General features: G+C 38.8%; 1 protein-coding gene across 1 annotated transcript in view; it reads right to left on the minus strand.

Annotated features, from left to right (window-relative positions):
• RORB (RAR related orphan receptor B) overlaps positions 1 to 27,297 on the minus strand; it is a 186,893-nt gene that overhangs the window by 27,962 nt on the left and 131,634 nt on the right. The window contains exons 2-4 of the mRNA XM_041746404.1: positions 24,892 to 24,977; positions 19,897 to 20,038; positions 12,058 to 12,459 (exon numbers count right to left, since the gene is read on the minus strand). Of these exons, the coding sequence (XP_041602338.1) occupies positions 12,058 to 12,459; positions 19,897 to 20,038; positions 24,892 to 24,977 (630 nt within the window). The remainder of the gene's footprint in view (positions 1 to 12,057; positions 12,460 to 19,896; positions 20,039 to 24,891; positions 24,978 to 27,297) is intronic.

The following is a 27,297-nucleotide window of genomic DNA, read 5'->3' on the forward strand; positions in this document are numbered from 1 at the left end:
GAGAAAAACAATCTGATATGCTCCATCTAGTCATTTCTTTTCAATCACCGATGAGGTGAAATGCAAACACTGATGCCGCCAGGAAAAACGGTGTGTTCATGTCAAGTCTGTGAGTCTTGTTTTTTATTTTTTAATTCCACAAACAATGTCTTGCTCTCACTTTCTGTCCACACCCCTCTCCCCTAATAAAGTTGCTGTTTTGCTTTTGGAACTTTGATCCTGATACTTTTCTTGAAGGAAGTTTGGTTGCAACTCAAGGCATAACTGACTAGCAAAATTCGTAACTCCAAGTATTAAGTAACTTTCTTTATGAGACAGAAACAGCGTCCGATTCAAATGTAAGAATAATCCTTAAAATAACTGATACAGGGATACATTTATGGCACAGATTGCGGCATACTTATCTCCAAACTAAGTTGTATATTTAATTATATGCAGCTTTTTGTACACCAATCATACCCCAATAAAGCGGCTTAGAAAACGGATATAAGCAAATATACTCACTTGATCATTTTTGATGACAAAAACACTAACAAAAAAAATACTGTTAAAATTGCTGCACTTCCCTGGAGCTCTTAGGGGTAATCTTAAATCCACTTATGATGTGAGCAATAAGAAGAGAAAGATTAAATTTTTGAAGGGAACGGTAGAATAAAATTGATGGTAATTCTCAACAGTATGTACAAAAATTATAGAACCCTGGGGCTGGAACTAACCTCTTTCCATTTCCAAATGGACTGTATCTAAATAATTCTGGAAGTGAATTGGCTCCCTAGTCTCTGAGACTTAAAGGATTTCCACATTCCTCCCCCATCCTCATTAGTCTTCATTGTGATCTGTTGAATAAATCTAAGGGGGTAGGAAGGAAGTCCTTCCTGAAGGTGTTTAGAGATGGTTGAGATGTATATGATAAAGCTCACAAAGGTAAATGGAGTTTTAAAGATCAAGCATATCACAATGTAAAAATCATATTTTGAAGTAACGCTTAAAGACATACATGAAAAATAATTTTGCATATGAACTCATCTGCATAGTAAAGCAAAGTTTGGCAACAAGTCATCTAAATTACTTAATTCTAGGTAGAAAAAAGGCTATGTGTGTGTATTTCGGTGAAAAATAAGTAAACTGACAAGTAAGGTGACAATTTCTTGTTTATAACTCTAATGCTATAAAATGAGGACCAGCTTGCAGCTTCTAAAATAGCAAGTGACCTTCTGCAGCTCTGATTTCAACCACTCAGCGGGTTTTTTTTTCCACCAAAGGGGCTTATTTTAGCTCTCACTAGACATTTCAGCAAATGGTGCTCTCCAAAGGCTGTAGCATCTCTGACACGGATTACACAGGTGGTTTCATTAGAATCCCACATCCTGGGAGCTGGGAAAGTTGAGTATATCTTTAAAAACTGCTGCTTTCAGTGTTATTACCAAGAGCACCCGTGGTCCAACCGTACCAAGGCGAGAAAGCTGAGACTCCACGCTATATATAGCACTAGAGGGGGTTGCATCTGAACTTCTTAATTCTTTCTCCTCCCCCTCCTTTTTTTTTTTTTCATGAGAAAGGATGGTTTCTTCTTGGTGAACTATCCCCTCTATTCATTTTCCTCCACAAGGGATTTCTTTTAAACTTGGAAATATTCTCCCCAAAATACTATATCTCAGCCTCAATCAAAATGATTAATGAATTTTTAATTTATCACTTGCCTTAAGGATCCAGAGAACCACTCAATTCTCTGTTTCGTTTGTACTACTATTGTGAAAGTAGAATTCTTAGGGGATTCACTTTGAATTAATGCCAGGATATCTCTATGGACTTGCTCAAGGCAAGGTTTAAGTGCCTGCGTTAGGTTTTCAGAGTATCAAGATTCCTCGGAATCCACGCTCTGAGGCAGTAATGATAATATATGAGAAAACTGGTTGAGAGGTGAAACATTTAACCAATGTGTGTTTTGGCTTTTTGACCACGGACTACTGGTTTTGTAAGTTTTCTGTCATTAAATAGAACAAGTGTACTGGTTGAGGTGTCACAGGCGACAGTGTCGGAGAGGATAATGTCAATTTCAGGACCTTTCTGATTTTTTTCTAATCTCCATTTAGAAATCGTTCTATTTTCAGCATAAATAGAATTGGGCTGTTAGCATAAAGACATCAGTAACATTTAAGCTTAAAGCAGCCGTCTATTAGTGATGTGTAGCCTCAGTTAAAACAGTTGTATATTTTTAGCATTTAAGTTTCTCAAATTCTTTAAAGACGGGATTGGAGGCATAAATAACCTCTAACTCCTTTGTCGGCTCAGTTTCCATGGTCTAACCACTCATTACTCCCTTACCAGTGAATTAAGATAGCTTCTGGTCTCCTTTTCACACAAATCCTATTGCTGATAATCATAACAAAAAATGGTATAACAGATTTTTACTTCATGTAGACCTGAACCAAAATGTTTTTAGAATTTTCCAGATGTATTAACAAAATATGAGATTATGTAATTAATTCTAAAAAATGATGCAAATGTGATCAACACAGTTCAATGGAATATGAACAGAGTGAAAAACAATGAAAGTTTAGATTACCATTACTACAAGTAATAACAGTATGTGGGCAAAGACTGAATGAATGGATGGTTAATAAAATGGCTATTATTTTCTCAAATTTTGAGAAGCTCAGGTAACAGCACTTTAATTAATAGAAGGTAAGAAAATAGAATGTAAAGCAGAAAGAAAAACTGGAAGAATCTATATAGCATTTGTGTCTAAGCAGACTATAAGCCAAACAAAAAAGCATCTTAAACAGTAAAACAAATTAACCATTTAAAAGGGTGCTTTCTTAATAATTTTATAATGGAAAGCTGTTTGGGATCACAGGTGTTCTTGTTTTATTGCAATAGTGTATGTCTAACTTTTGGGAAAATATAGTTCCTTTTCTTCAAACTAGTTAATAAAATTGAGAAGGAATCTTTTGTGAAAATGTTACATTTCAAAATTAACTTTCTTTTTTTTAAGCTCTTATTTATTTACTCATGAGAGACACGGAGAGAGAGGCAGAGGGAGAAGCGGGCTCCCTGCGGGGAGCCCGATGCCAGACTCCATCCCAGGACCCCAGGATCACGACCTGAGCCAAAGGCAGACGCTCAACCACTGAGCCACCCAGGCGCCCCTCAAAGTTAACTTTCATAATGAAAGACCTCCTTCACAGAACAATCAGCAAACCCCAGCTTACTTCAATGTCCTGGAATTGATGAGTTCTAAGGAAGGAAGCCAATATGGACCCCTCCAGACTTCCACTTTGTGACCTTTGGGAAGTCACTTAACAGCTGAATGTCCTGGTGTCTTTGGGTTTGATTTTCTCTCTACAGAAGGATCTGGCAGGAGAGACATCTCCTAAGAGCATGGCGACTAGAGTCTGAGGGGCTGCATGGGAATTTCTCTTTGTTTTGACTCATGAGGGAGATGTCTTGCAGAGTTACAGAGGGTGAGAGTTCGGCTCACGGTCTTAAAAGCACTTGAAGAGTCTCAGATGGAACAAACAAGAACAACGGAACCCAGACCCCATTAAAATCTCTCCCTACTCTCTTCAAAAGGCTGCACCTCCACATGCAACCCGAAGGACAATTAGCAGGTCACAAATCATGAAAATCTAATTATGAATATTGCTCAGGGCATCATCAGGATTGACTTTTCCTATTTGGATTTTGTGGACATAGGGATTAACTGTGAATTTAAACAGAAGACATCACCACTCCCTTTTGGAAATTAAGTCAATGTACTTCTGACCTAAGCTAATTCAGAGGAAATCTTCGGAGGTAACCCTTACGTTTTCAAACATTTAATCTGAAATTTTAAAAGTAACTTGATCACTTAAATAGCACCATTAATAGGCTAATGTTTTAAAATAAGTGTTTCCTGAGTAGCCTAACACCAAGTCAGCCTACAACAAACCTGTCTGAAAACAAGAGAGCCATTCCACAATAGACCTTACAAATATGGCCCAAATTTAAATGGTACATTTTTTTTCTCCTTAGTGTTGAAAGTATTTTTGCCACAGGAGAGTTTAGATCCTAAAATAAAATCAAAACGATAAAATGAAAATAAAACAAACAAAGACAAAAGTCTTTCCAAGCCAGGCATATTTCCAACGGGTCTCTCCACATTCGGAAGCATCACGGAAGTAAATCCTGAACCTGTTGACAGGGGAGGCTCTCAAAGTGGTTGTATACTATTCCAATAACACCAAGGTGTATTAACCTCCAGTGACCCGGCCGTTAAATGACATTTCTGTGTTCCATGCAGCCCATGTGGTACTTTAACCCTAATGAGCTCTTCCCAAAATAGGTGCTCAGAAATGTGGCTAAAGCAGTACCTATCCATCCTGACCTGTGGAAACGCAATTCAGGGCTCTTTCCAAGAGCCAGTGTCTAAGCATGCAATGACTTGAAATGCCGCTGGACAGTGGAGGTGGTTTTAGAGATTATCTTATGAGCATAAACATTTCCCTCCTCGACATAGGCAGAACCTCTGGAAATCCCCTTTCCTCTTCCTTACTGCAGAATATTTCATATCTACTATGGCTTTTGAAATTGAGTGTATAAAGTGGAATTGGTTTTCTGACAGCTTCTCAATAGCATTTTTTTTTTTTTTCGGTTGGTGGATTTTGGAGTTTTCTTATGAAGTTTTGGATTCGGAGTCAAAAATTAATCCCAAACTAGTATCTCTAGGAAAAGTCCACTGAGGAAGATCAATTTTGCACAACTCCAACTCAAAATGGAAATAATGAGTTAGAATATTCACCTAAAGTAGTGAATGCTAGCACATTAGGAAAGCTGTATTAATAGGGGTAAAGCATATAGTGACTAATATGCATACATGTACAAGTACTTGAATTGAATACATATCTCTGTATTGCTTATAATGTAAATCATCTTTATATTTGTTTAAAGGAGCCTTGCAGGTCACGAAGTATATTTGTATGTATTATGCCATTTATTCCAGTAAATGCACAGGGCTAGATACTAGAGTGACTACAACATATCACTAGGTAATTTTAGATCTTTGTGAAGCTATTAAAAGTATCTAGAAAGATATGGATTTGAATGACCCTAGCAAAGAACTGTAGTTCTTTGTCCCAGGACATTCTAGAATAATGCATGGCCATGGACTGGTTAATATGATAGTGTGGCCGTGGTAGAGATCCCAGAAATGTGACAAATGGAGTTGATTAGTCCAGTCCCCATATTTGGGAAATTTCTCTTGAGACAGAAAGCAAGATTCTAGAAATAGCAGCCTCTTCTGTAGGTGGCAAAGAACAAGGATGTTAAAATTTCAGAGGAGTGAAGTAAGACTCTCTCCAGTGACTAACGTGACCCGGTAGGCCTGGGGCTAAGGCTAAGGCCCCTTAGCGTCAAAAACTTGTATCTTCACTTTATAGTCTCCCGTTTTCTCACAAGAGAGGCTCAGGGAGGCTGTCAGGTTGGAATGAACCAGTGAGGACAGGTGGGTTTACCCTGACACTGTATCTGTACAGCATCTCATCCTTCACATTGAATGTACATGAACCCAGAGTATTTGGAGGTTGCTTGCCACTCTCTTCTTGAGCTGCCTCTGGTTATCCTTGATGCTCATTTTAATCTGATTTATTGTTTTTGTTTTGTTTTGTTTTCAGGAGGGTGGAGGGAGAGAAGAGGCTGGTGCATAGTTCTGGTTTGATTGTGATTATTAATTGTATCAGAGTCATTCCACCCCATGGGTTCTCCTGCCTATTAGGGAGGTGTGGCTGGCTACAGGCAAGGGCTTGAGCATCTTGAAGGACGGCCTGGTTGCCTGAAAGTCCCTCCTCTCTACCACTCTATACTTCTCTTTGGGAAGTGGCTATAACAGAGGGACTATCTGTACAGAGGGCTAAAGCTCTCACCAGGAGGTGGGAGAACCATAATCCTTCAAAGTCATTTAATCCAACCCACCTTATTTTTCTGATGAAGAGATCTGAGCCTCAGAAAGCAGAACTGATTTTGAACAAGTTCACAAGGCAAGCACATGGAATGAGGACTCTCCATTTCAATATACTATCCCTAATGTGCCTGTGGGATCCCTAAAGTGCAAGGGGCCTGTGGTTGGGGGAGGAGCAAGAGGTATTGGAAGACAGTGAAGTTCTCAAGATGTCTTCCCTCAACACAAGAAAGGGAGAACGAAAGACTCCTTTCCTCACACTGCTTGAAGGACTTTTCTCACTGATCTGGTCTATTTTTATTTATCTCAATGACTTCCTAGACAATTGCTCCTGAATCGCTTGTCTATCTGTGTTTGCTACCCGTGCCATTGGGGGAAGAAGGAAATACGTAGCTAGAGTTAAATTCTATTCTCTTTACCACTTCTGAATGAGTCATTAATTATGCATAGAGAAATGTATGTTTATGAAATATACATGTGAAAATGCATAGATAGATTTAAGCAGTTATAAAAGATTTATCTGTAGAAGCATATGTCATTAAAGGTGCTGCCTTAGACCATAGCACCTGCTTGGGGTTCTTAATAAGTAACAGTTGAAACATCAATGTTGACAGAATTCCCCCAAATAAAATGCACTAGTAAGGTCTTCTATGTTTCTATATAGACTTAGTAGAATTAAGTAGTAGTAAAAGGGACTAGACACTCTCAGATCAATATCTTTGTAATCTCCTCTAACTATTAATACACAGCTTCTGGAATAGGTAGCTTTTTTTTTTTTTTCAAAAAGAGGTTTATTGTCTAGTTTTCATGCTTAAAATTCCAGGCTCCATAAATAGGACACACAAGAAATAGGAAACTAAACCTATATTTAAGATTATATAGGAGAGACCAAGGAATTCGTATTTCTTTGTCTTTATCTTGAGAGAAAATTACTAAAAGCAACAGGAAATTCAGGCAATGTGTGTAAAAGGTAATTTATCCCCTTAGCCTCACAGCTAATTTGATGGATCCCCCCCCCACCTTTCTTAAAAGCATATTGTTTGGTTATTTGAAATGTTTTGTTGCCTAGTACCTCACAGACACACTGTCAATCGTTTTTGAGATTAAATGAGCTTTCGTTAAGAGTATTGGTCCTATAGAATCCCCCCACTGATAAGAGCTACAGTGAGGAGCACATACAAGAGCCTCCCCGTCCTTTTTTGCTTGCTCATGGGGCATCCGTTAGCCAGCATCCTCTCCCTGCCACCAACCACTGCAAAATTTTATCCCCGAAGATATAACACATCCTCACGCCAGCTTGAAGTAAAGTTCCAGCTAAAACCAGTTAATACTCCTGCCTAAATATTAATTTGCAGCTTACTTTCGTCCTTGTCTTATTCCATGGCTTTTTCTCCTAGGGATTTTGAGAAGCCCAAGGATATAATTCTTGGAATGTTTCAGATTTTTCTGTTTGCTTACCCACATTTTGTTTTCTATTTCCAAGACCATGAGAATAAACCATTCCTGTTAGGAGATATGGCTGAGAGTAAGCAATAGCCCCCGTCTCCCTCACCTCTTGGAGAGTCCATGGTACCATCACGCCCAGGACTTACAGTATATGACCCACTGAATTGCAATTGTTTGTGTTCATGTCTGGCTCTTAGCTGGTGAGGGCAGGAGCCGTGGTGTTCTGGTCTTGAAAACCTGGCACATTTCAAAACTATGTTTTTGAAAGAATGCTTGGTGATCTAGGGTAGTAGAGTGATGTACATTAGAATTTAAGCTCTGTCACCTAACTAACTCTGTGTTCTAGGAAAATCCCTTAATCTCTTCATCTACAAAATGGGATGATTTCTCTCACCTGAACTCATTAGTGTGAGGCTCAAGATGGCTAACATGCATTTTCTATACTTCTTTCCATACATTAAATATTATTATCATGTCCTTAGCCTAAGAAGTTTGTAGTTTCTTTGGTACATTTTTAAATTTTTATTTTACTTTTTTATTTATTTATTTCTCTTTGGTACATTGTTTTAGAAAGACAAGCTTGGATTTTCTGGGGGAATATTCCTGACTTTCACAATAGTCCTTTAACTCACGTTTTTGGGACCTGCATATTGTTGCTTATACAGTTGCTTTATGGTTCTTAAATATGTGGTCTTATTAAATGAACTCCAGGCTGTAAGACTATATTCCATATGAGCTATTCCAAAAACTGGCTTAAGAAACAGCTGCTTTTATGATAAATTCAATATCAGAATAACGTCCTGGTTGTACACAGTTCATTATTCCTTCAGAAACCAGGGGAAGCAGATCAGGGCTTCTAATAGCCAAGAATGATGTTCAAAAATTCTTTAGTGTCATATCGCCTTCAATTCACCCAGTGAGAATGTAGCTGAAATCAGATTTTCTATTTTGTCTGCACAGAGTTCTTTCTGTGACAGCTTGCCACCACCAGATTAGTGTAGATGCTCATTAATCAAGTCAGAGCAAAATGTCAGTTTTCTCACTCTGTGTGCTCCTCTGTGTAGCACCTAGAAGGACGGCAGGCAGGCAGCAAACGTTAAGCATGTTTTGCTCGGTGGGAATGTCAATTAACTTATGAGGGGCCCCCTTTGGTGGGAAGACATACATTATCATAATTCAAAGAATGGCTTTTGATGTTACTCAGACCTGAGCTCACATGCTTATTTTGCTTTTTACAAGTTTTTTGACTTCTGAGCCTTTCTTTTTTCATCTGTAAAATGGACATACACATACCTCCATAATAGGCATAATACAATTGTTCTGAGAATTAAATGTAGGACATTGCTTAGCACAATGCAGGTGCTCAATAAAAGGTAATTACATTACTTGTAATAACCAGTAATGTCATTAATCATAATGATATAAATAACATTGCAATACCAATTACATTAATAATAATAATAGTAATAAAGCTTACGCTTGATAGGTTCTACCCTAAGAACTTATGAATATTAACTCCTTCAACCAACACCCTTTGTTGGGACTATTATTGTTCTAGGTTTACAGCTGAGACCCAAAGAGATTAGGTAAAGTGCTCACGGGAAAGGGCACGCTAGGTTTTGAACTCAGGCAATTCAGCTTTAGAATCAGAGTTCGTAACCACCATCCATATCACTAACGTTCTTCTGTCCAATGATTCTGCTGTGGATATGGTGTTTTAGTGAAATGAATGACAGTTTTTTGGATGGTGCAAGAAAGAATAGTGTACCACATTACTGTGGCTTGTCACCGGCACCTATGTTGGACACCCATACCAGGAGTTTGTGTCCACTAGATGGCATTGTTGTTTTAACGAAATGTGAACCAAGCCACTATGGTTTAGGAGCCTGTTAAATTTGAGAACACCGGCAGCACAAGCCAGTTGTATTCCTGAAAGTCAGATGGAAGAAACCCCCAAACTTTGCAGCATAGCTACCGATCTCTAAAAGACTAATGGTATCGAGAAATAGGAAAAATATGTACTAGTTTTTTTCAGGGTGTTGATATCTGTAGAAAATCTGGATGAGTTTTGAAATCGTCTAGTCCAAATGCATCAGTTCATAAATAAATAGAGTGAGGGCCAGAGAGGAAAAGTTACTGGGAGGTGGGTACCCAGATTGGATGGCTTTGGCTGTAGTTCTCTTTCACTAATACTTCCAACAGATTCTAAATCACAAAGAAACTGTGGTTTCTGAATTCTTAGAAGACCTTCCTTTGGGATATGGGGCAGAAGATTGCCCATCGATTATGAGTTTTTGCCTCATTTTGTTTTATACATATGTTCAAAATCAATACCAGACTCAGATACTTAGATATGAAGGAGGATAAAAGCCAAAAATGGTGTCTATTTCTTTCTCTTTTTAATATGCCTCCTTGGAAAGATTGAGTGACTCTGGTTTATTCATTTATTTAAAAACATTTTGGTGGGGGGGCACCTGAGTGGCTCAGCGATTGAGTGTCTGCCTTCAGCTCAGGTTGTGATCCTGGGGTCCTGGGATCGATTCCTGCATCAGGCTCCCTGCAGGGAGCCTGCTTCTCCCTTTGCCTACGTCTCTGCCTGTCTCTGTGTGTCTCTCCTGAATAAACAAATAAAATATTAAAGATTTTTTTTTTACATAAAGAGAAGGGGAGGGGCTGAAGGATAGGGAGACAGTGAATCTTAAGCAGGCTCCATCCATGCCCAGCATGGAGCCCAACATGGGGCTCAGTCCCACAACCCGGAGATCATGACCCAAGCCGTAATCAAGAGTGCTAAACTGACTGAGCCATCCAGGCACCTGGAGTGACTCCACTTTAAAAGACTGCCAAAAAAAAAAAAAAAAGACTGTGCCTATTGGCTGACAATGCAGTTACTGTATATTAAACACAGAGCAAGTATCAGGGCAATGGCTAAGACAAAGGACTGGGATCAGATGGCCTGGGTGGAACCAAAGGACCCTGGGAAGGCCATGAGACACCTCTACGCGTTTCCACATCTGTAAAATGGGAATCATATTTTTACTCATAAGGTGTTTGTGAAAATTAAATGCATGTGAAGTGCCTATGTCTAGTTATAGAAACAAGGCTAAGAGTAGCAATAAAAATAGATTTTTTTTTTGTTCTGCTAGCTGATGTTTAGATTTCTGTGTCTCTCAGCTGTGAATGTCATTGCAGGTGCTCTGTCAACAACTTCTTTACTCACTGTCACATGCTACATTGCTAAAAAGGAGAAATAACGTTTCAGGTTTTATAACTGTGTAACATCACTTCTTCTTCAACCAGATGGTAGAAGTAGCCAAGATACATATGGCATGTACTTCATTATGTGTTCACGTCAACTTTATTTAAAACACTCGTAGGCTTTGGGCTCCTACTCACAGTTTAGACAGAGAAGGTGACTGGCATACAAATAATAACCATTGAACACTTGCTGAGTGACAAACATTGCTCTGTTTTGCAAGGATGAACTCATATAATTCTTACTACAACCGTGGGATCTAGGAACTAATACCTCTCCCTTTTTAAAGATGAGCAAACTGGGATCCGAAAACTTGCTCCAGCCTAAATAATAAGCCAGAGTCAGCGTGTGGACTCGGGTGGCCTGATTCTCAGTGAACCTGTACTGCCACCCCTCAGGGCAGGATGTGAGGAGGTGCTTCCTCCAAAGGTCCCTAAGACCTGGCTTGCTTCCACCCCCAACGCCATACCAAATACTACAGTGAAGCCTGATAGAGCCACTGTTTGCGTAGCTTTTCTAGGATCGTTAACATGCGACTTCATGACCCAGGAGGCTAATGTGTTAAACCTACATCAATATTTTTATGGCAGTTAGTTAATGAGATCAACTGGATAAACATTTAATAGACTTCTGAGCTTAAAACAAAGTTGTAACAGGGTCAGAAGAGAGCGTGCCTAGGATAGCGCACTCTTGAGGACCACTTCTTAAAGGGATCAAAGTTCACTGCAGCCAAAAGAGGATCGGGTTGCTGGTGTGATCATGCCTGTGACTGGCCCTGTTCACAGTAACGTATTTGTTGCTCATATGTTCTGTAACATTCCAGACTACCCTCTCTTCACTGCCAGTAATTTAGACGCTACCCCCATGTAGAATTCTTGAATTCAGATTCACAAGAGACGTAGCTGTCTTCTGGTCTACCTCTCTGCCCTTAAAGGGAAGGAAACTGAGGTACCGTTTGCTTCTGGTTTGTCCCAAGTTACCCTAGAGGAAGAGTTTGAGCCTTATTTCATTCAGGTATTACATACTGCTCTATATCCCTTAGCTATTTTATTTCAAATATTATCACTCTGAATACTTGCTGCAATTCTCTGGTTTCTACCAATAACACTTTTCCTTCAGTGATGACCCCAGATTCAACAGAGAGCATCCCTTCTTTATAGATAGCATCTTTTTATCTATAGTGATAATTTCTTCTTCCTTCCTTTGCTTGCCATGAACTTGCACAGGGCTGGGGGAACAATGACATTTATCGCCCCCCTCCAAAAAAAAAAAACTTTTAAATCAATATCGTTTTCTTCAGGAGAAGCTATGCATGCAAGTCATGGAACCTAGCCCCACGACAACGACCATCCCCAGCAGGGCCCAGGAAGCTTCAAAGCAGAATTGCCAGAAAGGAGCTGGGAGGCAACGTCCCACTTACCGATCTCACCCATCGTTATCCCGGGCGCTAGCTGCCCGTTGTTGAAAGAGCTATAGGTAAACAAGTTGGGGACGGATGTGAGGTCATAGATAGGTTCTTGCTTTATCTGTTTGATTCCAGTCATGTCAAGTCCTGACTGATCAGGGGACGGTTGGCCGGAATCCACGTTGTAATAACCCTCAGACTTGGGCAGGTCGATGACGTGTCCGTTGGCATAGGTGCCTCCGGCCTCGCCATGGAGGCTGCCGAGGCCGTTGCTGATGCCGCCGCCGTACACCCTGGCCAGCGCCTCGGCCTCCCCGCTCTGCTGCTGCCGCTGCTCCTGCAGCCGCTGCTGGTGCTTCTGCACCTCAGCATACAGGCTATCCCTCTGCTTCTTGGACATCCTCCCGAACTTCACAGCTGGGGTGGAGGGTGGAGAGAAAAAGCAGAAGAGAACACTTGGGGTTATCACTTCCAGCACATCCAATGGATCACAGAGAGCTGTCCCCTGGATAGCAGGTGCCACAAGCCCAAGGGGGTGTTTGCCGGCACCCCGCGTTTGGGGAAAGGTGTGTCTGTACTGGTCTATGTGCATTGTGAGCAATAAATCGAAGCTACAAAGAAATGTCAAAATTTAGCTATGTATTTCTTATGGCCATGGAATTAAAAGGCATATTTCCTGTGTTTTTTCTTACGTGTGGGGGAAAAAAATAATCCACAAACCCCAAATTACCAAATAGTACCTGCTGTTAAAACGTCCATCAGTATTCATTCTTAGCTTTCTCCAGGAAGCATTAGGGTTGCTGGATTCTTGGATGGGACCCTATTATTTCACATTTTCTAAACGGCATGTTGGGTAAGACCAAGGATGTGGGAGTAGGGTGATAAACAGCATTTTAAGGAAGCATTTGTCTTCATTTGGCTTTTGGGACCAAATTCAAAGAATCTTTGGAAAATAGCAATTTTGTATATCCAGTGCTCAGCAAGTCAGCCCACAGTTACCCCTCCTTTTTCCTTCTACCGCCCCCAGGTTTTATATTGCCCAACTCTTCTGGAAAAATCCTCAGCCATTATAAGGAAAAAGGAGGAAGACGCTCTGTAAGTGATCACAGAGTGCTCTGAAGATGCTTTGATCTGAATTCATTGTTTCTTAACTAGGAGAGCTGAACCTCCTGACCCATTATGGATATTGACATTTCCCCCCACAAACTGTCAACTCTCAGTTTAGGCTGTGAATATTTTAAGCCAAGGGTCCACCTCGTCTGAATCATCAAACACTACGTCGTTCAGCCCATGTTAACAGTGCAGACTATGACAAGTTCGCACTTGGAGATTCCTCTCTGAGTTTCCATTTCTTTTCTTTTGTGACAGTGTTCCCATCACCTTTAAAAAAAGATTTTATTTGGTAATTTATTTTAGAGTGTGTGTGTGTGTGGGGGGGAGCAGAGCAAAAGGGGGAGAGACACACAGACTCCCTGATGATTGCCAGGCCCAAAGTGCCCAGACTCGGGGCTTGACCTTGTAACCCTGAGATCAAGACCTGAGCTGAAACCAAGAGTCGAATGTTTAACCAACTGAGCCACCCAGGCACACCCTTTTGGTATTGGGAGCCCAGGGAATGTAGAGAGAAGAAAGTGGAGGGTAGAAGCAGGTCCAATTCTTGGATTCATTCACTCGTGTTGGTGACAACAATTTCTGAGAAAAACTAAATGGTGAAGTGCTTAAGAACGTTCCAGCACAGGGGGTCTGTGGAAGAGATGTCCTTTCACAATGCCCTCCCCTTCGCCCGGTTCCATTAATGTTCATTTTCTCCTTCTGTGGGTTACAAGGCTACCAAATTTTATCTAAGCATGGGCTTTTCAGAATGGAGACCACATTTCCCAGCCTCCCTCACTGGCAGGTGCAGCTGTGTGACTAAGCTCTGGGTAGCAGGAAGTAAATGAAAGTGCTCCATATGCTCCTGCGAGTTGGGGCACATTGCTTTCCTCTTTCTTGCCTGATGGGTTGTGGATATGAGGGCTCAATTTAGAGCAGCCCAAACTTCCTGTTTCTTCTTAATCCTCCTAAAAAGACTATGTTCTGGTGCTGCTTAAACAGAAAAACAAAGGAGCAATTATCCAGTAAGTTTTCTGAACGAAGATAATTCATATGTTTAATTCACAGCAAACTCCCCTTTCCACCTCAACTGTCATTTTTATAGAGTCCCAAGTCATTTAGATCATTGTGTTTCACTTTGTTGATAGAGACCATGGTCTTTATTACATTCTGTTTCTCATACACACACCTATTTGCTTACTAATTGCACTGACATTTCCAGTTTGTCTTTGGACCAAATTTTAAAGACAATTTTAGGGAAAGTATTCTTTCTACCTTTGTATCTTTACAAATTATATATATACATATATAAAATTATATATGTATTATAATTATATATATATAAAATAACATAATTTCATAAGTAAATAAGTTTATGTGCTTTATATATGTGGATATGTATATATCTATAAACTTTTGGGGAAAAAAACTTTTGTGTAAGAAAAAATAAACTGTAACTTTCAATTCAGGAAGAACGACCCCCCCCAAGAAATTAATTGACACGCTTCTTTATTTGCTAACCTGTTCTTTGCATCCATGTACATTCAGAACAGCAATTTATTACAGAGCTATGCAGGTGGATACAGAATTTCTATTGTTGTAGATTGAAATTTTATTTTGGCTGGAGCAGATCTACTTCTGAGTTACTTTACTAGAATAGTTTTGTGTTTGTTTAAAATCTATAGAGAAAAAAATATTGAGGAGAAAGTCCTCTATCACAGACACATAAATGTGATGTTTCTTTTTAAAACCCTTTCCATGTAACGCTTGCTTTAGACTTCCATACACTCTATACTTGGTGAAAATATACAAGGCGGTGGATTGATTGCATTGATGACCTGATTCCTCTTACCTATTCCCTGTGTAAATAGTAACACCCTTTCATTCTCGGCAGGCACCCTATTCTCACCCCCCCACCCCCTTGCCTCAGGGTCACCCACCATCCCCCCCCACCGCCCTTGCCTCAGGGTCATGTGACCCACTTTGGGCCAATGGGACATTGCTATGAGTGACACAAACAGAAGTTTTTCAAAAGTGCTTGTGTGATTGAATATCTCACCACGAAAAGGACGTGCCTAAACTAGCTTTCTGGAGGATAAGGTATGTGAAGCAGAGCTGAGTCACCTTGGTCTTTCCAGACAAGGCCATCTACCTTCAGCAGAGGCACAGACTGGCCTAAAGCTGGTGGCAGATGAATGAAGGAATCCAGTTAAGACCCTCCATGTAATAATTTTAGGTCTGGAAATCTGCTGTTAACCACAAGCCTCGTAACCAAAGCAAACGATGTCAAATACGTATGCTGTCAAGACCTCTGCCCTGGTAAACATCTGAAAATCCAATCTTGAGTCATTATGCTTTTTCCAAGGTCCTAACCTACAGGTCACTGAACAAACTGAAATATTTTCAGAGACAACCTAAAGCTCTCCTGCATTTTGGAATTATCCAGCTTCCTCCTAAACCAAGAGTTTTGCTGACTATTACTATAATAGTATTGTAGAATATATTTGCCATTTGCTTCCGATGAGCCAGTGTTTCAGTTGTATGTCCCTTCTGGTAACAAAAGTAGTGACATACTTAGGGAAAATCATTCCAGTACATGGAATAATAAATCTGAGAACTTTCCTGAAATATATATATAATTCCTTGTCACTATAGGTAAAAACATTTGTTGTATTCATAGGCCTGTTTTTAACAAAGGCTGTATTACTATTATATTTTCAAGTATTAGGGTTCTTCTTACCACTACTCATTAATCAGAATGGCACATATTTTAAGTGTTTGCCCCTCTCAGACTAGATATTCTGTTAATGATTTTCACTTGAGTATAGAGGCAGCCACTTATTAAATTGTTAGCTCTCAAACTCATATGATTCTCTATACATCGCAAGTGCTTTATAAATATTCAGTGATGATGGTATTTGTTCATGATCTGCTCTTATCACTCACTTTGATCCCACACTAGCAAAGAACAATTTTATGCAAAATCATCAGGAATCTTTTCATATTTATTTGGATTGTGGGATTCTAAACAGAATGGAAGGTTTTGGAGTAACTATAAAACAAAGTCATTGGTTCTTTGAAGATTTCTACTTACTAACACATGACAACTAGATAAACGCTTTTGGCTTCAAGAGAACCAACTTATAAAACTATCATCTGTGACTTTCCATAGTCGTTTTGAAAATTATTTTGTTACAATCTTTTGGTTGTAAAGTTTTCTATGCTTACATCTTGCTGCTTACCAAGGAAACCGGTCTTAATTTAACTTTTTTCAATTTCAAGGATGTGCCTTTTTTATAGTGCTCTAAGCTTAGTAGAAAAGATCAGATTCCATCTACCCAACCCTATTCATAATTTAAAAATATTCTTTCTCCTCCCTCTCCTTTCCCAGCAGAACTTCCTGTGATGATCGAATGTTCTTTGTGCCTTCCAATATGATAACCACAAGCCACATGTGGCTATTGAGCACTTGAAATACAGCTACTGGGAGTGAAGAAGTGAATTTTAATTTTAACTAATTTTAACAAGTTTAAAATTTAACTTTAACTAATTTTAACTAATTTAATTTTAACAAATTTAAATTTAAATAGTGACATGTGAATACCATTCTGGATATTGGACAATGCTGTTCTAGAGAAGTAGAAGGCTAATCTGTGAAACCTGCCCTTGTAGGGCAGCTACTGTTTTTTCATAGATGCATGTCATTTAGGATGACACACACTCAATTATTGCAAGGTGAATATCATGCTTTCTCCTTGAGCCCAATAGCTTTCTACTGACACCAAATATTTTTTTTTTTTTTTTATGGTTGGTTGGTTTGTTTGTAGTAATCCAGCTGGAATAGTTTATCCTGATTCCTCCAACTAACATTTGTGAAGGGTCCATTAAAAAGAAAAATAAATAAAATGGTGAAGATTTGGTGGGCATATACAGGCTATACACTCTCACACATATATACATGCATGCCTTCACCTTTGTACACACATAAACACATGTGTATGCATCTCAAGTGGATTTGATTTTTCATGCTCCATCTAAATGAAATTAGAAAAAAATTTGTTATTGTGGAATTTTTTGCCTACTTATATACATGCTGTGGCTAATAAACCACTATAGAAGTGGAAATTCAGGATATAACGAAAGTTCAGTGATATCAAGCTATCTACAAGTGAAATAAACATCCTTGGTGCCATGCATAACCGACAGAAGGCAAATGCTGATATCAAAATGAAGATGCCACTTTATGTCTGAAGGAACATGGGTAAGGTGAATGTGGAAAGAAGTTAGTGTGAGGGCATCTTACTTTGGCTACTGGTACCACTAAAGCACTTTGAAAATGCTTGCTTAATCAGTAGAAGGTAAGTATAATCAATTAGTGGCAGAGGAAGTACCACCTCTCATTCTTGAGTCCTTACTAGACATAGGTAATCAACCATAACTCCAGGGCTTTTAAAATCATTGACACCACAAATGAGCCACTACGTATCAACAAGAGATTAAACCTATTCAGCTACCCTGGTATTAATATAATTTATTTGCTATAAAGTGCCCTATATAATCAAGGTTCAGATGAAACTTCCTCTATATAACAGAGTAAAAAAGAATTATTTTCTCTTAGGAAGAATCATTTTTTTCTTCTGTTGGAGCCTCTTATCCTAATTCCCAAGCACCACCCCCACCCCTGAGCATTTCTCCTCATTAGTTTGACATACGACATATTTAGGAGGTTATTTTCGAAGATGACTCTGGCAGCCTCAGGATTGTCTCTGGACGTAAAATTAAGATGGATCATTACCCTTAATCCCTAGTATCCTTAGACACTGCATTGCTTTTACTTGCAAATTTAAGTGCTGTGGTAAATTTCTTCCTCCTTGAGAGTAGATTGTGGCTCTATTAAATAATCCTCCCACTCCCCAACACATTTCTTTTATGCCATGGGATTCAAGCAATTTTCTAGATTTTGAGGACATTGGACTATATATATGCCTGTCTCTTGCCCATGATTCTTTTTACCAGCACAGACTCCCAAGATCTACCCTTCAAAAGAGACACTTTCTTTTATTGTATAAAGGAAGAAGTAACAAAGACAAATAACCAATGGCTTATCCTTTTTGTGCAATTATTAATATATACTGCCATTTATATATTGTCAATTAATATTTCCAATGAATATTGGAAATAATGTCAATTAATATTGGAAAATCATCAACTTAAGTTCCCATACAATTTCACTAAATAAATCCTTAACCACTAAATCCCCACCCTCCACCTTCTTCACTTTAGTTATGTGGAAGTACACAGTGCCACAAATTTACCCTAGGAATAATTCTACACAGAAAGTTTAGAGAAACAAACAAAAAGTCAGTTAATAGAAAAGTTTTGGAAACATATCTCTGCAAATTTAAAAGCTACCTATAAACTGAAAGGGACAAGATCAGATTCTTTCTTTTTTTTTTTTTTTTTTTTTTGGTCAAATGTGTCTCCTAGTGATACTTTTATGCAAGGCAAGTTTAGATAGGTTGGGAAGTAGAAAAAAGGTAAACACAAGTTTATAATATAAGTATTTGGAGAATGCAAGCTAAGGAGTAAGTAGTTTATATGTTTAGATATTAAGACTTTTGCAGAACTGATTTCATCCAAATGAGTAAAAGGCTCATAGTAATTTAATAACTCAAAAAATCCCTTTACATCATGCCAATTATCCATATTTCTTTAAAATCTAGAAGCCTGGCTGCCTGCCTTCCTTCCTTCCCTTTCTTTCTTCCTTCCTTTCTTCCTTTCATCCATACTACCTTGAACTTCATTAGAAGGAGTGTGACCAGAGGTAGAGAATCCACAATGATCCACATAAAAAGAATAAGTACCAGGGGAACTGTCTGTGTCTTAGAATCTAGGTAAAAGAGAATTCCATGGTCCATTCAACAAACATTTAGGTGCCTGCTTTTAACCAGACCCTGAGGATACAGTGAGAACAAGACAGAAATGCCTCCAGGACTCAGGGTTGCTCACAACCTGACACAGGAGTGCTGTAGTCAATGTCAGTGGGGAAATAATTAGTTTAGATAAGTGCTTAAAAAGAGAAGCAATACTAGATGAAATTCTTTGTGTGAGTTTATTTGTCCTCTTTCATTAATCTAAGAAATTCAGTTGGGAATGCACCTCACCCCTTGGTGCCGTATTACGAGAAGGACACCACCCACACCGCCCTTTTAAGACTTGGACTTCTGATTGCCTTTGTAATTTTCGTAATGCTTCAGAAAAGTCCATGTCTGCTAGTAGAACTTCTGGGCTTCCTACAGAAGTGCATTCTATTCCTTAACATCTCCACATACCAAGCAACTTGTGTACCAGTCAGACGGACACATGACCAAATGGTCCTGGTTTGCCTGAAACTGTCCCTGGTTTCGGCTCTAAAAATCTCACACCCAAGGACAGTTCATGCACAGGCAAACCTAGATAAGTGGTTGCCTTTCAGCCTAGGCCTGTGTGACTTTCACTTAACCTTGTCAGCACAGATTGCTCCATGAGCTACAGTAAAGTCTTTCCTTGCTTCCTATTTCATAGACAATACAATGTATGTGTGTGTGTGTGTGTGTTTTAATATGATTTTGCTTTTCCTCTTCATGTACTACCAGCACATGGTTTTCTTTTCTTTTTATCCCCAGTTCCCTTTGTCTAGAATCCTTCCAGTAGCTAAATAGACTCCAGCAAAACATCCAATGTGAAAGCCTTTGAGTAAGAAATAGGAAGGCAGTTCCTTACCATCTCTTGACATTCCTAGGGCAAGACACTTCTGCAGTCGGCAGTGTTGGCAACGGTTTCTGTTGGTTCTATCAATTAAACAGTTTCTCTGCCTTGGGCAGGAGTAAGAGGCATTGTTTTGCTGGCTCCTCCTAAAGAATCCCTAGAAGCAAAAAGAGAATGTGAGGGAGATAGATTTCCAGGAAGGAAAATGGAGACAATTAACATATACCTTTGCTACATTTTCCACAGTGAATGTAATTGAGTTTAATTAAAAAGATTTTTTTTTGTACTTCTCCTTGGATAGCTTACAGATGTTTCTACTGGGGAAAATATGTACTATCTACAGAGAGGTGAAGATATCTTTCATTCATTCATTTAATCAATGTTTATCAAAGACATTTGTGAGCTGTGTTATTCTATGCAAAGAAACACATAACAGAGTTCCTGCCCTCACAGAGCAGTGAGAGAAGAGTGGCAAAGGACAGTGTCACTGCTAAGCCCAATATAACTCGATGGGGACAATAACACAATCTTACATCAAGAGTTTTAGGGGTGAGAAACTCGGGGTACTGGTCATCATAGCCATACCGAGGAGAGTGGGCGCAGTCTGTACCCCTATCTTCCTGGTTTCTAAAATGCATTTTTACCCATTTAAAAAATTTTAAATTTGTCCAGCATGCATCTGGAAGCACTGGTTGCTTTTTAAACCAGTGATATGCCTTATAATTAACCTCATCTTTAAATAAAGGAAACATGGCATATAAACTCTTAAATAAAAATAAGCAATAAATAAAAGCTGAACAGATGCTCTTTGCTTGACCTCAGGCTATGGAGATGTAGGGGGTTTTCATGCAAGTAGGTTAGGGTCTTCCTGGTATAAACTTAACTGCCATGGACCATATACTACCCTCCTAAATAAATCCATAGCTGAGTTAATCATTTAAAAAATGCTTTGGATTTTTTTTCATATGATTAGTTATATAAAACTGCCTTAGTTATAGAAAACTCGACATAGGAAAATAGGGGTTTCCTCAATTATAACAGGAGGATAGAGCAGGACTGGGATGATAGGGTAGCAGCTAGTGAGGCACCCACCTTGGCCACAAAATTTAAGTACAGCCCAAAAATCCTCTTAATTGGGATAAGTATTATTTTAACACAATATATTAAGAATCAACATTGATGTAAAACACCCTGAAAGTTTAAAGAGGATCAAGATTATCGATTTTTCTTTAGTTTTGGGCTCTCATATGATATGGTCTCGCACATGAAGAGAAGTTGGCCACTCTTGTGAAGAACCTTAGAAATGGATGAGTGACCTGGTATCTTTTTAGAGAGGAATAAATGACTATTGGTTTTGTGTTGTAAGCCCCAAGCCATTCAAAACAAGGACTAGTCTGGTGCCCACAGGTCCACATGTATTACTTATATCATGGGCCAGTGGTGGCAGAATGAGATATCCATTTGTCCAGTTCGTATGAATTCATGGGGCCCTTTAAAAGAGAGTTCACATCTAAGCCCCCAGGGATTGAAATGATGTACTCCTCATGTAAATGGTCCCCGACATATAATGATTCGATTTATGATTTTTTGACTTTACAGATGGTATGAAAGCAATATGCATTCAGTAGAAACCATACTTTGAATTTTGAATTTGGATCTCTTCCCAGGCTAGTGAGAGGCAGTATGGTGCTCTCTTGTGATGCTGGGCAGGGCAGCGGTCCCAGCTCCCCGTCAGCCCCATGAGCACGAGGGTCAACAACCCATACACCCACAGCCATTCTGGTTTTCACTTTCAGTGCAGTATTCAACAAATTACGTAAGATATTTAACACTTTAGTATAAAATGGGTTTTGTGTTAGATGATTTTTGCCCAACTACAAGCAAATTTAAGTGTTCTGAGCACATTTAAGGCAGGCTGGGCTAAGCCACGATGTTTGGTAGGTTAAGTATATTAAACGCATTTTTGACTTAAGATATTTTCAACTCACAGTGAGTCTGTGGGGACATAACCCCATGTACATCAAGGAAAATCTGTACCATCAAAGCTGTCAGAAGCCATAACTTTGGCCCATCAGTCTTGATAAAAGATGGCTTGGAATTTACATTTTAAGAAAGAATTGGTGAGTTTCTTTTCTTTTCTTTTCTTTTCTTTTTTTTTTTTAATCTTTGGATACTCCAGTGCCACTTAGCAAAAGAGCTGACAGAGAAGACTTTTGAAGTCACAGCTACAGGCCTAATTTAAGGCCAAATTGACATTAATTACGAGGCATTTCTTGCTTATCTGTTGCTCATTATTGCAAATGAGGTCTTTGGCATGAAAAAGAGATTCTGTTTCAAATTTTATTGAACGAGGAGGAATTTGAATAAGTGCGCAAGCTGAATTGATGTTATTTGAAATGGGTTGTTTATGTTGACTCAAGAATGGTTTTATGAAAATTCAGAGGTTGATACTCAACATGCTGGTACTGACATCTTATTCTGAACAGAATTTCTTGAGTTTTCTATTTGGATAAAAATGCAGCATATTTACACATGTGGGTTTTCCCATGAAATAAAAAACAGTAGTGGCGTGTACAATGTCATTTCGGCTACAACTTCAGAGTATGCCTCTGAATAGCAGTGTAATTTCTAGGATTGTGTCTTCTTCCTTTAAGTAGAAAAGATGCCGTGGACCTACACACTTGTTTCTGGGTATTGACCTTGTGGAATATATTTGTTCTGTGGTTAAACCTTGTAGAAATTACTGTTTAAAATGTTTTGCTTGGGTAGCCCCGGTGGCGCAGCGGTTTAGCGCTGCCTGCAGCCTGGAGTGTGATCCTGGAGACCCGGGATCGAGTCCCACGTCGGGCTCCCTGCATGGAGTCTGCTTCTCCCTCTGCCTGTGTCTATGCATCTCTCTCTCAGTTTGTCTCTCTCATGAATAAATAAATAAAATCTTTAAAAAAAAATAAAAATAAATAAAATGTTTTGCTTTTGGGATGCCTGGGTGGTTTAGCAATTGAGTGTCTGCCTTCAGCTCAGGTCTTGATCCCAGGGTCCTGGGATCGAGTCCCACATCAGGCTCCCCGCAGGGAGCCTGCTTCATCCCTCCGCCTTTGTCTCTGCCTCTCTCTATGTGTCTCTCATGAATAAATAAATAAAATCTTTAAAAAGTAAAATAAAATGTTTTGCTTTTTAATATGAACGCAGGCTCCTATTTTGAAATCAGTCATTTTCCAAATACAGCTTATACAATGAGACACAAAACATTTACACTTTGACACTGATCTAAAAAAATATATTTGGTAGATACTTTGCAAACTAGACCAGAGGCCTTAAAATTGCAAAATAAACCAACACAGTGGTGGAAATGTTTTTCTTGGTGGCCCTGGATTCCAAAATTATTAGCGTTTACAAAGAAAACTATTTGTCTACCTCCCAGAGATAGTAATAACTTATTCTAAGGAGAGTAAAAAATTACTGACTTGTAATTTTGCTTTATTGTTTCTTCTGATGAGTTGAAAAAATTTCATTAAGGTGGATAACATACAGTCCTCAATTGTAGGTCTGCAGAGGAACAGAACGCAAGGCATGTCTCATGATATTCAAATATGGATTATCACTAATCACCTTTAAAGCAGGTCAGGATGTCGATGGGTTAGTTATATTCATTTTATTCTCCCCTTTCCAGATCCTTTTCCCACTTTGTTTTCATTTCTTTTTTTCTTTTTTTCGCTGAAGTTTCAATTTCAGGAATCATACTTTTTTGAGACTATTTTGCCAGCATTACCACGTGACAGCTATGGTACGTTTTATTTCACGTATATTTGAGTCTATTAGGATTAAGGGTGCTTCTTAGAATCTATGATCATGCTACATCTCCTTAAGTCTACTGATTTAAAACAATTTTTAAAAAAGTTTTAAGTAATTTGTCCACCCAACATAGGGCTCAAACTCAAAACCTCAAGATCAAGAGTTGCATGCTCTACCAACTGAGCGAGCCAAGTGCCCTTAGTCTACTGATCTTAAATGAATGATTTGTTCTGCTTCCATCTTTGATCAAAAACGCAAATTTGCCAACATAACACTTTTCACTCGCAGAGCATAGCTGCGTTTTGTTTGTTCTGGTGACATACTGCCCTTTGAAATTAGGTGTGGAATTGTTTTTTATTTCCCTCATAGTATTTAGTTTCTCACTCTTGTTTTTTTCCCTTCTAAGGAAGGATTTTAAAAACATACTGTGAAATTTCAAGTTTCTCTTATTTCAGGTTAACTGTATGTTAACTGCTATTTTCAACTTTATATTTTAAGAGCGACTTGTTCATTGGAATTAGGTTGTCTTTGGAAGGGTTGGTTGGATCTGTCCTTGGAGAGACACACGGGGTGAAGAATGAAAAATCCTGTGTTTTCAGCCATTCTTTTTCACTAACTAGATCAGTGATGTTGGCCAAATGACATGATCTTGTTTATACTTCCTTATCTCATTGAAAAATGAGCAGGTTGGGGCAGATGATTCTTGATTAATTTAGATATTATTTGGTATACTTTTGACATTCCATGCTTCTACTTTTATTTTTCTGGAATATAAGAATAAAGGATGACCATATGCATATTGCAACTGTTGCCTGTGACTTCTTTCTCAAGCAGATAAATAAATGTAGCCCATCTGCTTATAACTTTAAACTTTGTTTCCCCTTGTAATAAATGCCCCTGAGTTGACTGAAGATAGTACTGTTAAAACAGCAAGAAGCAGTATTTCTCTCTCTGTAAATGTGAATAATTCAAGATTTAAGTAACAATCCATTGTAAGTAGCTGCTGACCAGGTGGGCAACCACAAAAAGCTGAAAGGCCCAAGGACAGAACACCAACCCACCCACACACCAAGTAGAAATTCCCGAATGTCAGCAGCAGGCACAAGCATCCTTCAGTGGGCTCCCTCTTGAAAAAGCTGTCACCACGTGCTGGGTGATGTACACGAGTGCCTGAGGCAAACACGATGCTGTCGGCAGTGCTGTGTTAAAGTCCCCTACCTTGCAGCCTTCACACGTGATGACTCCGTAGTGGATCCCGGAGGACTTATCGCCACAAATTTTGCATGGTATCACTTCAATTTGTGCTGAAAGGGGAAAAGAGACATTCTGAGCTTCTTCCTTTTGCTCTCCTATCTCCCTCCCCACCTTTCCCCTGGCATGACCTCAGTGTCCGAAGACCCTGAGGCGTAGGGTCACCTGCCACTGTTTGAATGGCTTCTCTAAGCTGCTTCTAAGTAAAAGGGCATCCATCTACCACCGCTTGCTTTGTTATTCCAAAACTAAAAAATATATAACCAGGGACCAGAAGTTTTCTAAATTCTTAGTTCACTGCTTTCTCCTTTTTAAACTTGATCTGGTAATTAAATTGACTCAAAAATCCCTTGAACCTGTGGCTTTGGTTTTCTTATTTTGCATTTCAAACATGAAGTCACTGAGAGCTATCACACCGCCTTTTTTCAACAGCATTTTAAATAAGTAAATAAAGCAAAACTGGAAGGGGTGGCGGTGGCTTTATGCATTATGTGGCTGGATGTTTGCTTGTGAAAATGTCAGTGGTGACAATACTTATTGAGTATACTCTGTATGTCCACGAAAATAATAAAAGTTGTGGAGACAAGATAGGCTATATTGACAGAAATAATTTCACTAATAAAACAAAATTAATACATGGAGAAATCAGGGGAAAAATGATACAACATGTGGCTACTATGATGTCAATACCAACAAATAATTTCGTGGAGATGAGGACATTTGGGCTGATGTTGAAGACTGCTTACAATGAGATTATGCTGACGTGAAAGGCAAAGGGCCCAGCAGAATGGAGTGGAAGAGGTCTGGAATGACAGTGACTCGTGATCATTGGGACAGACAGCTCAGCTCTATAGGAAACGTGGGCAATATGGTTGGATAAAGGGAGTGATATGATAATGGAGCTCCTGGGAGTTACATAGAGGAATTTTCTGGCCATAATGATTCAAGGAAGGGAACAGGGTGAAGACATGATAGAAGCATGGTTTGGGTCCCTTAGAAAGGTGGGTTCAGCAAGCTAACCAGAAATAAGCAGAAGACCAACTAAAAGACTATTCCAAATCTGGTGCTAGGAGATGAAATTGTGGATTACATCAATAACAGGATAAATAGAGAGGAAGAAGGAAATAGAAAGACAGTTCAATCGGAATAATAAATGAAAGAAAAAAATCCAGAGGTAGAAACTGATGGAGAATCAAAAGGTGACTTCCAGCTTCACCCTGGAGGGTGAGGTTCAATAACAGGTTTGACACAAATGGGATTGTTGGTAAGGCAACTCGTATGTGTGCATGGGGAGGCACCTGTATGTTGAACCTTTTGGAAAGATGAGTTTAAGTCATCAGTATCGAGATTATGGATGAATTCGTGAGATAAACTTTATTTAGAATGTAGTAATTCCTATGTCCCTGGTAGTATTCTAAGTGTTGTTAAAATTGTACACACCAGGAAGAGCTGCTATTCCTGTTCCAAATTTAAAATAATTATGCAAAAAAAAAAAAAAAAAAAAAAAATAAAATAATTATGCAAAATATGCCTCAAAATGCTTTGTACATCAATCTGCCATTTGGATGCTTTTCTACAGTTTCCCACCCTGGAATATACAAAACAGATAAATGCAAGACATAACCTGTTTTTTTCTTATTGTTTTACATTTTTGAAAAAGATAATCCTTAGCTTTAGGAGAACATATTCAATTTTTTGAAATTAAATATTTTACAGTAAGTTCAAGTCATCTTTATAAGCAAAAAATTCAGTGTTATGGGCCTATTTTTCATATGAGAAAACTGAGGATCCAAGACATTAATGATACCCTTGAGTTGATTTGGGAGATGGCAACCAGAAATTAGCCAGTTTTCCCAATACTTTGTTTAGTAACCCTTTCTCTTCCTATCACAGAGATACGATATGAATGCAATTTTGAATTCCTATATTATCCCAACAGCACCAGCTAAAGAGATAATGATAAAAACATGAGAAGATGAGACAATAACTAAAATAGTTATTAGCGTAAGTTTTTATATTGCTTCTGTTTCTTTAACTTTCAGAATTCATGAACTGGTATTTGTTTTCAAGGTTTAGTGATATGGGGAAAAAATGTGAGATTTGACGTAATTTTCTTCTGTTTTCCTGGATTCCTGTTCCTAATCTGTTAATGGTTGGGTCCATGGCTAAGACAAAATTCTTATATTGTTATCTGGTTTATAGAGTTTAGCTGACAAACGACAATGATTTGTGAGGATTAAATGAGATATTTCATGAAGAAGTGCCTGGCAAACAGTAAAGAGCTACAAAATGTCAGTCTTTATCAGCATTAGAATTATTGTTAGCTGGTATTTCTAATGCTATTGGACAAGAATTATGATACATCATGTTGTT

The sequence above is a fragment of the Vulpes lagopus genome, chromosome 2 (genome assembly GCF_018345385.1).
Source record: "Vulpes lagopus strain Blue_001 chromosome 2, ASM1834538v1, whole genome shotgun sequence".
Lineage (NCBI taxonomy): Eukaryota > Metazoa > Chordata > Mammalia > Carnivora > Canidae > Vulpes > Vulpes lagopus.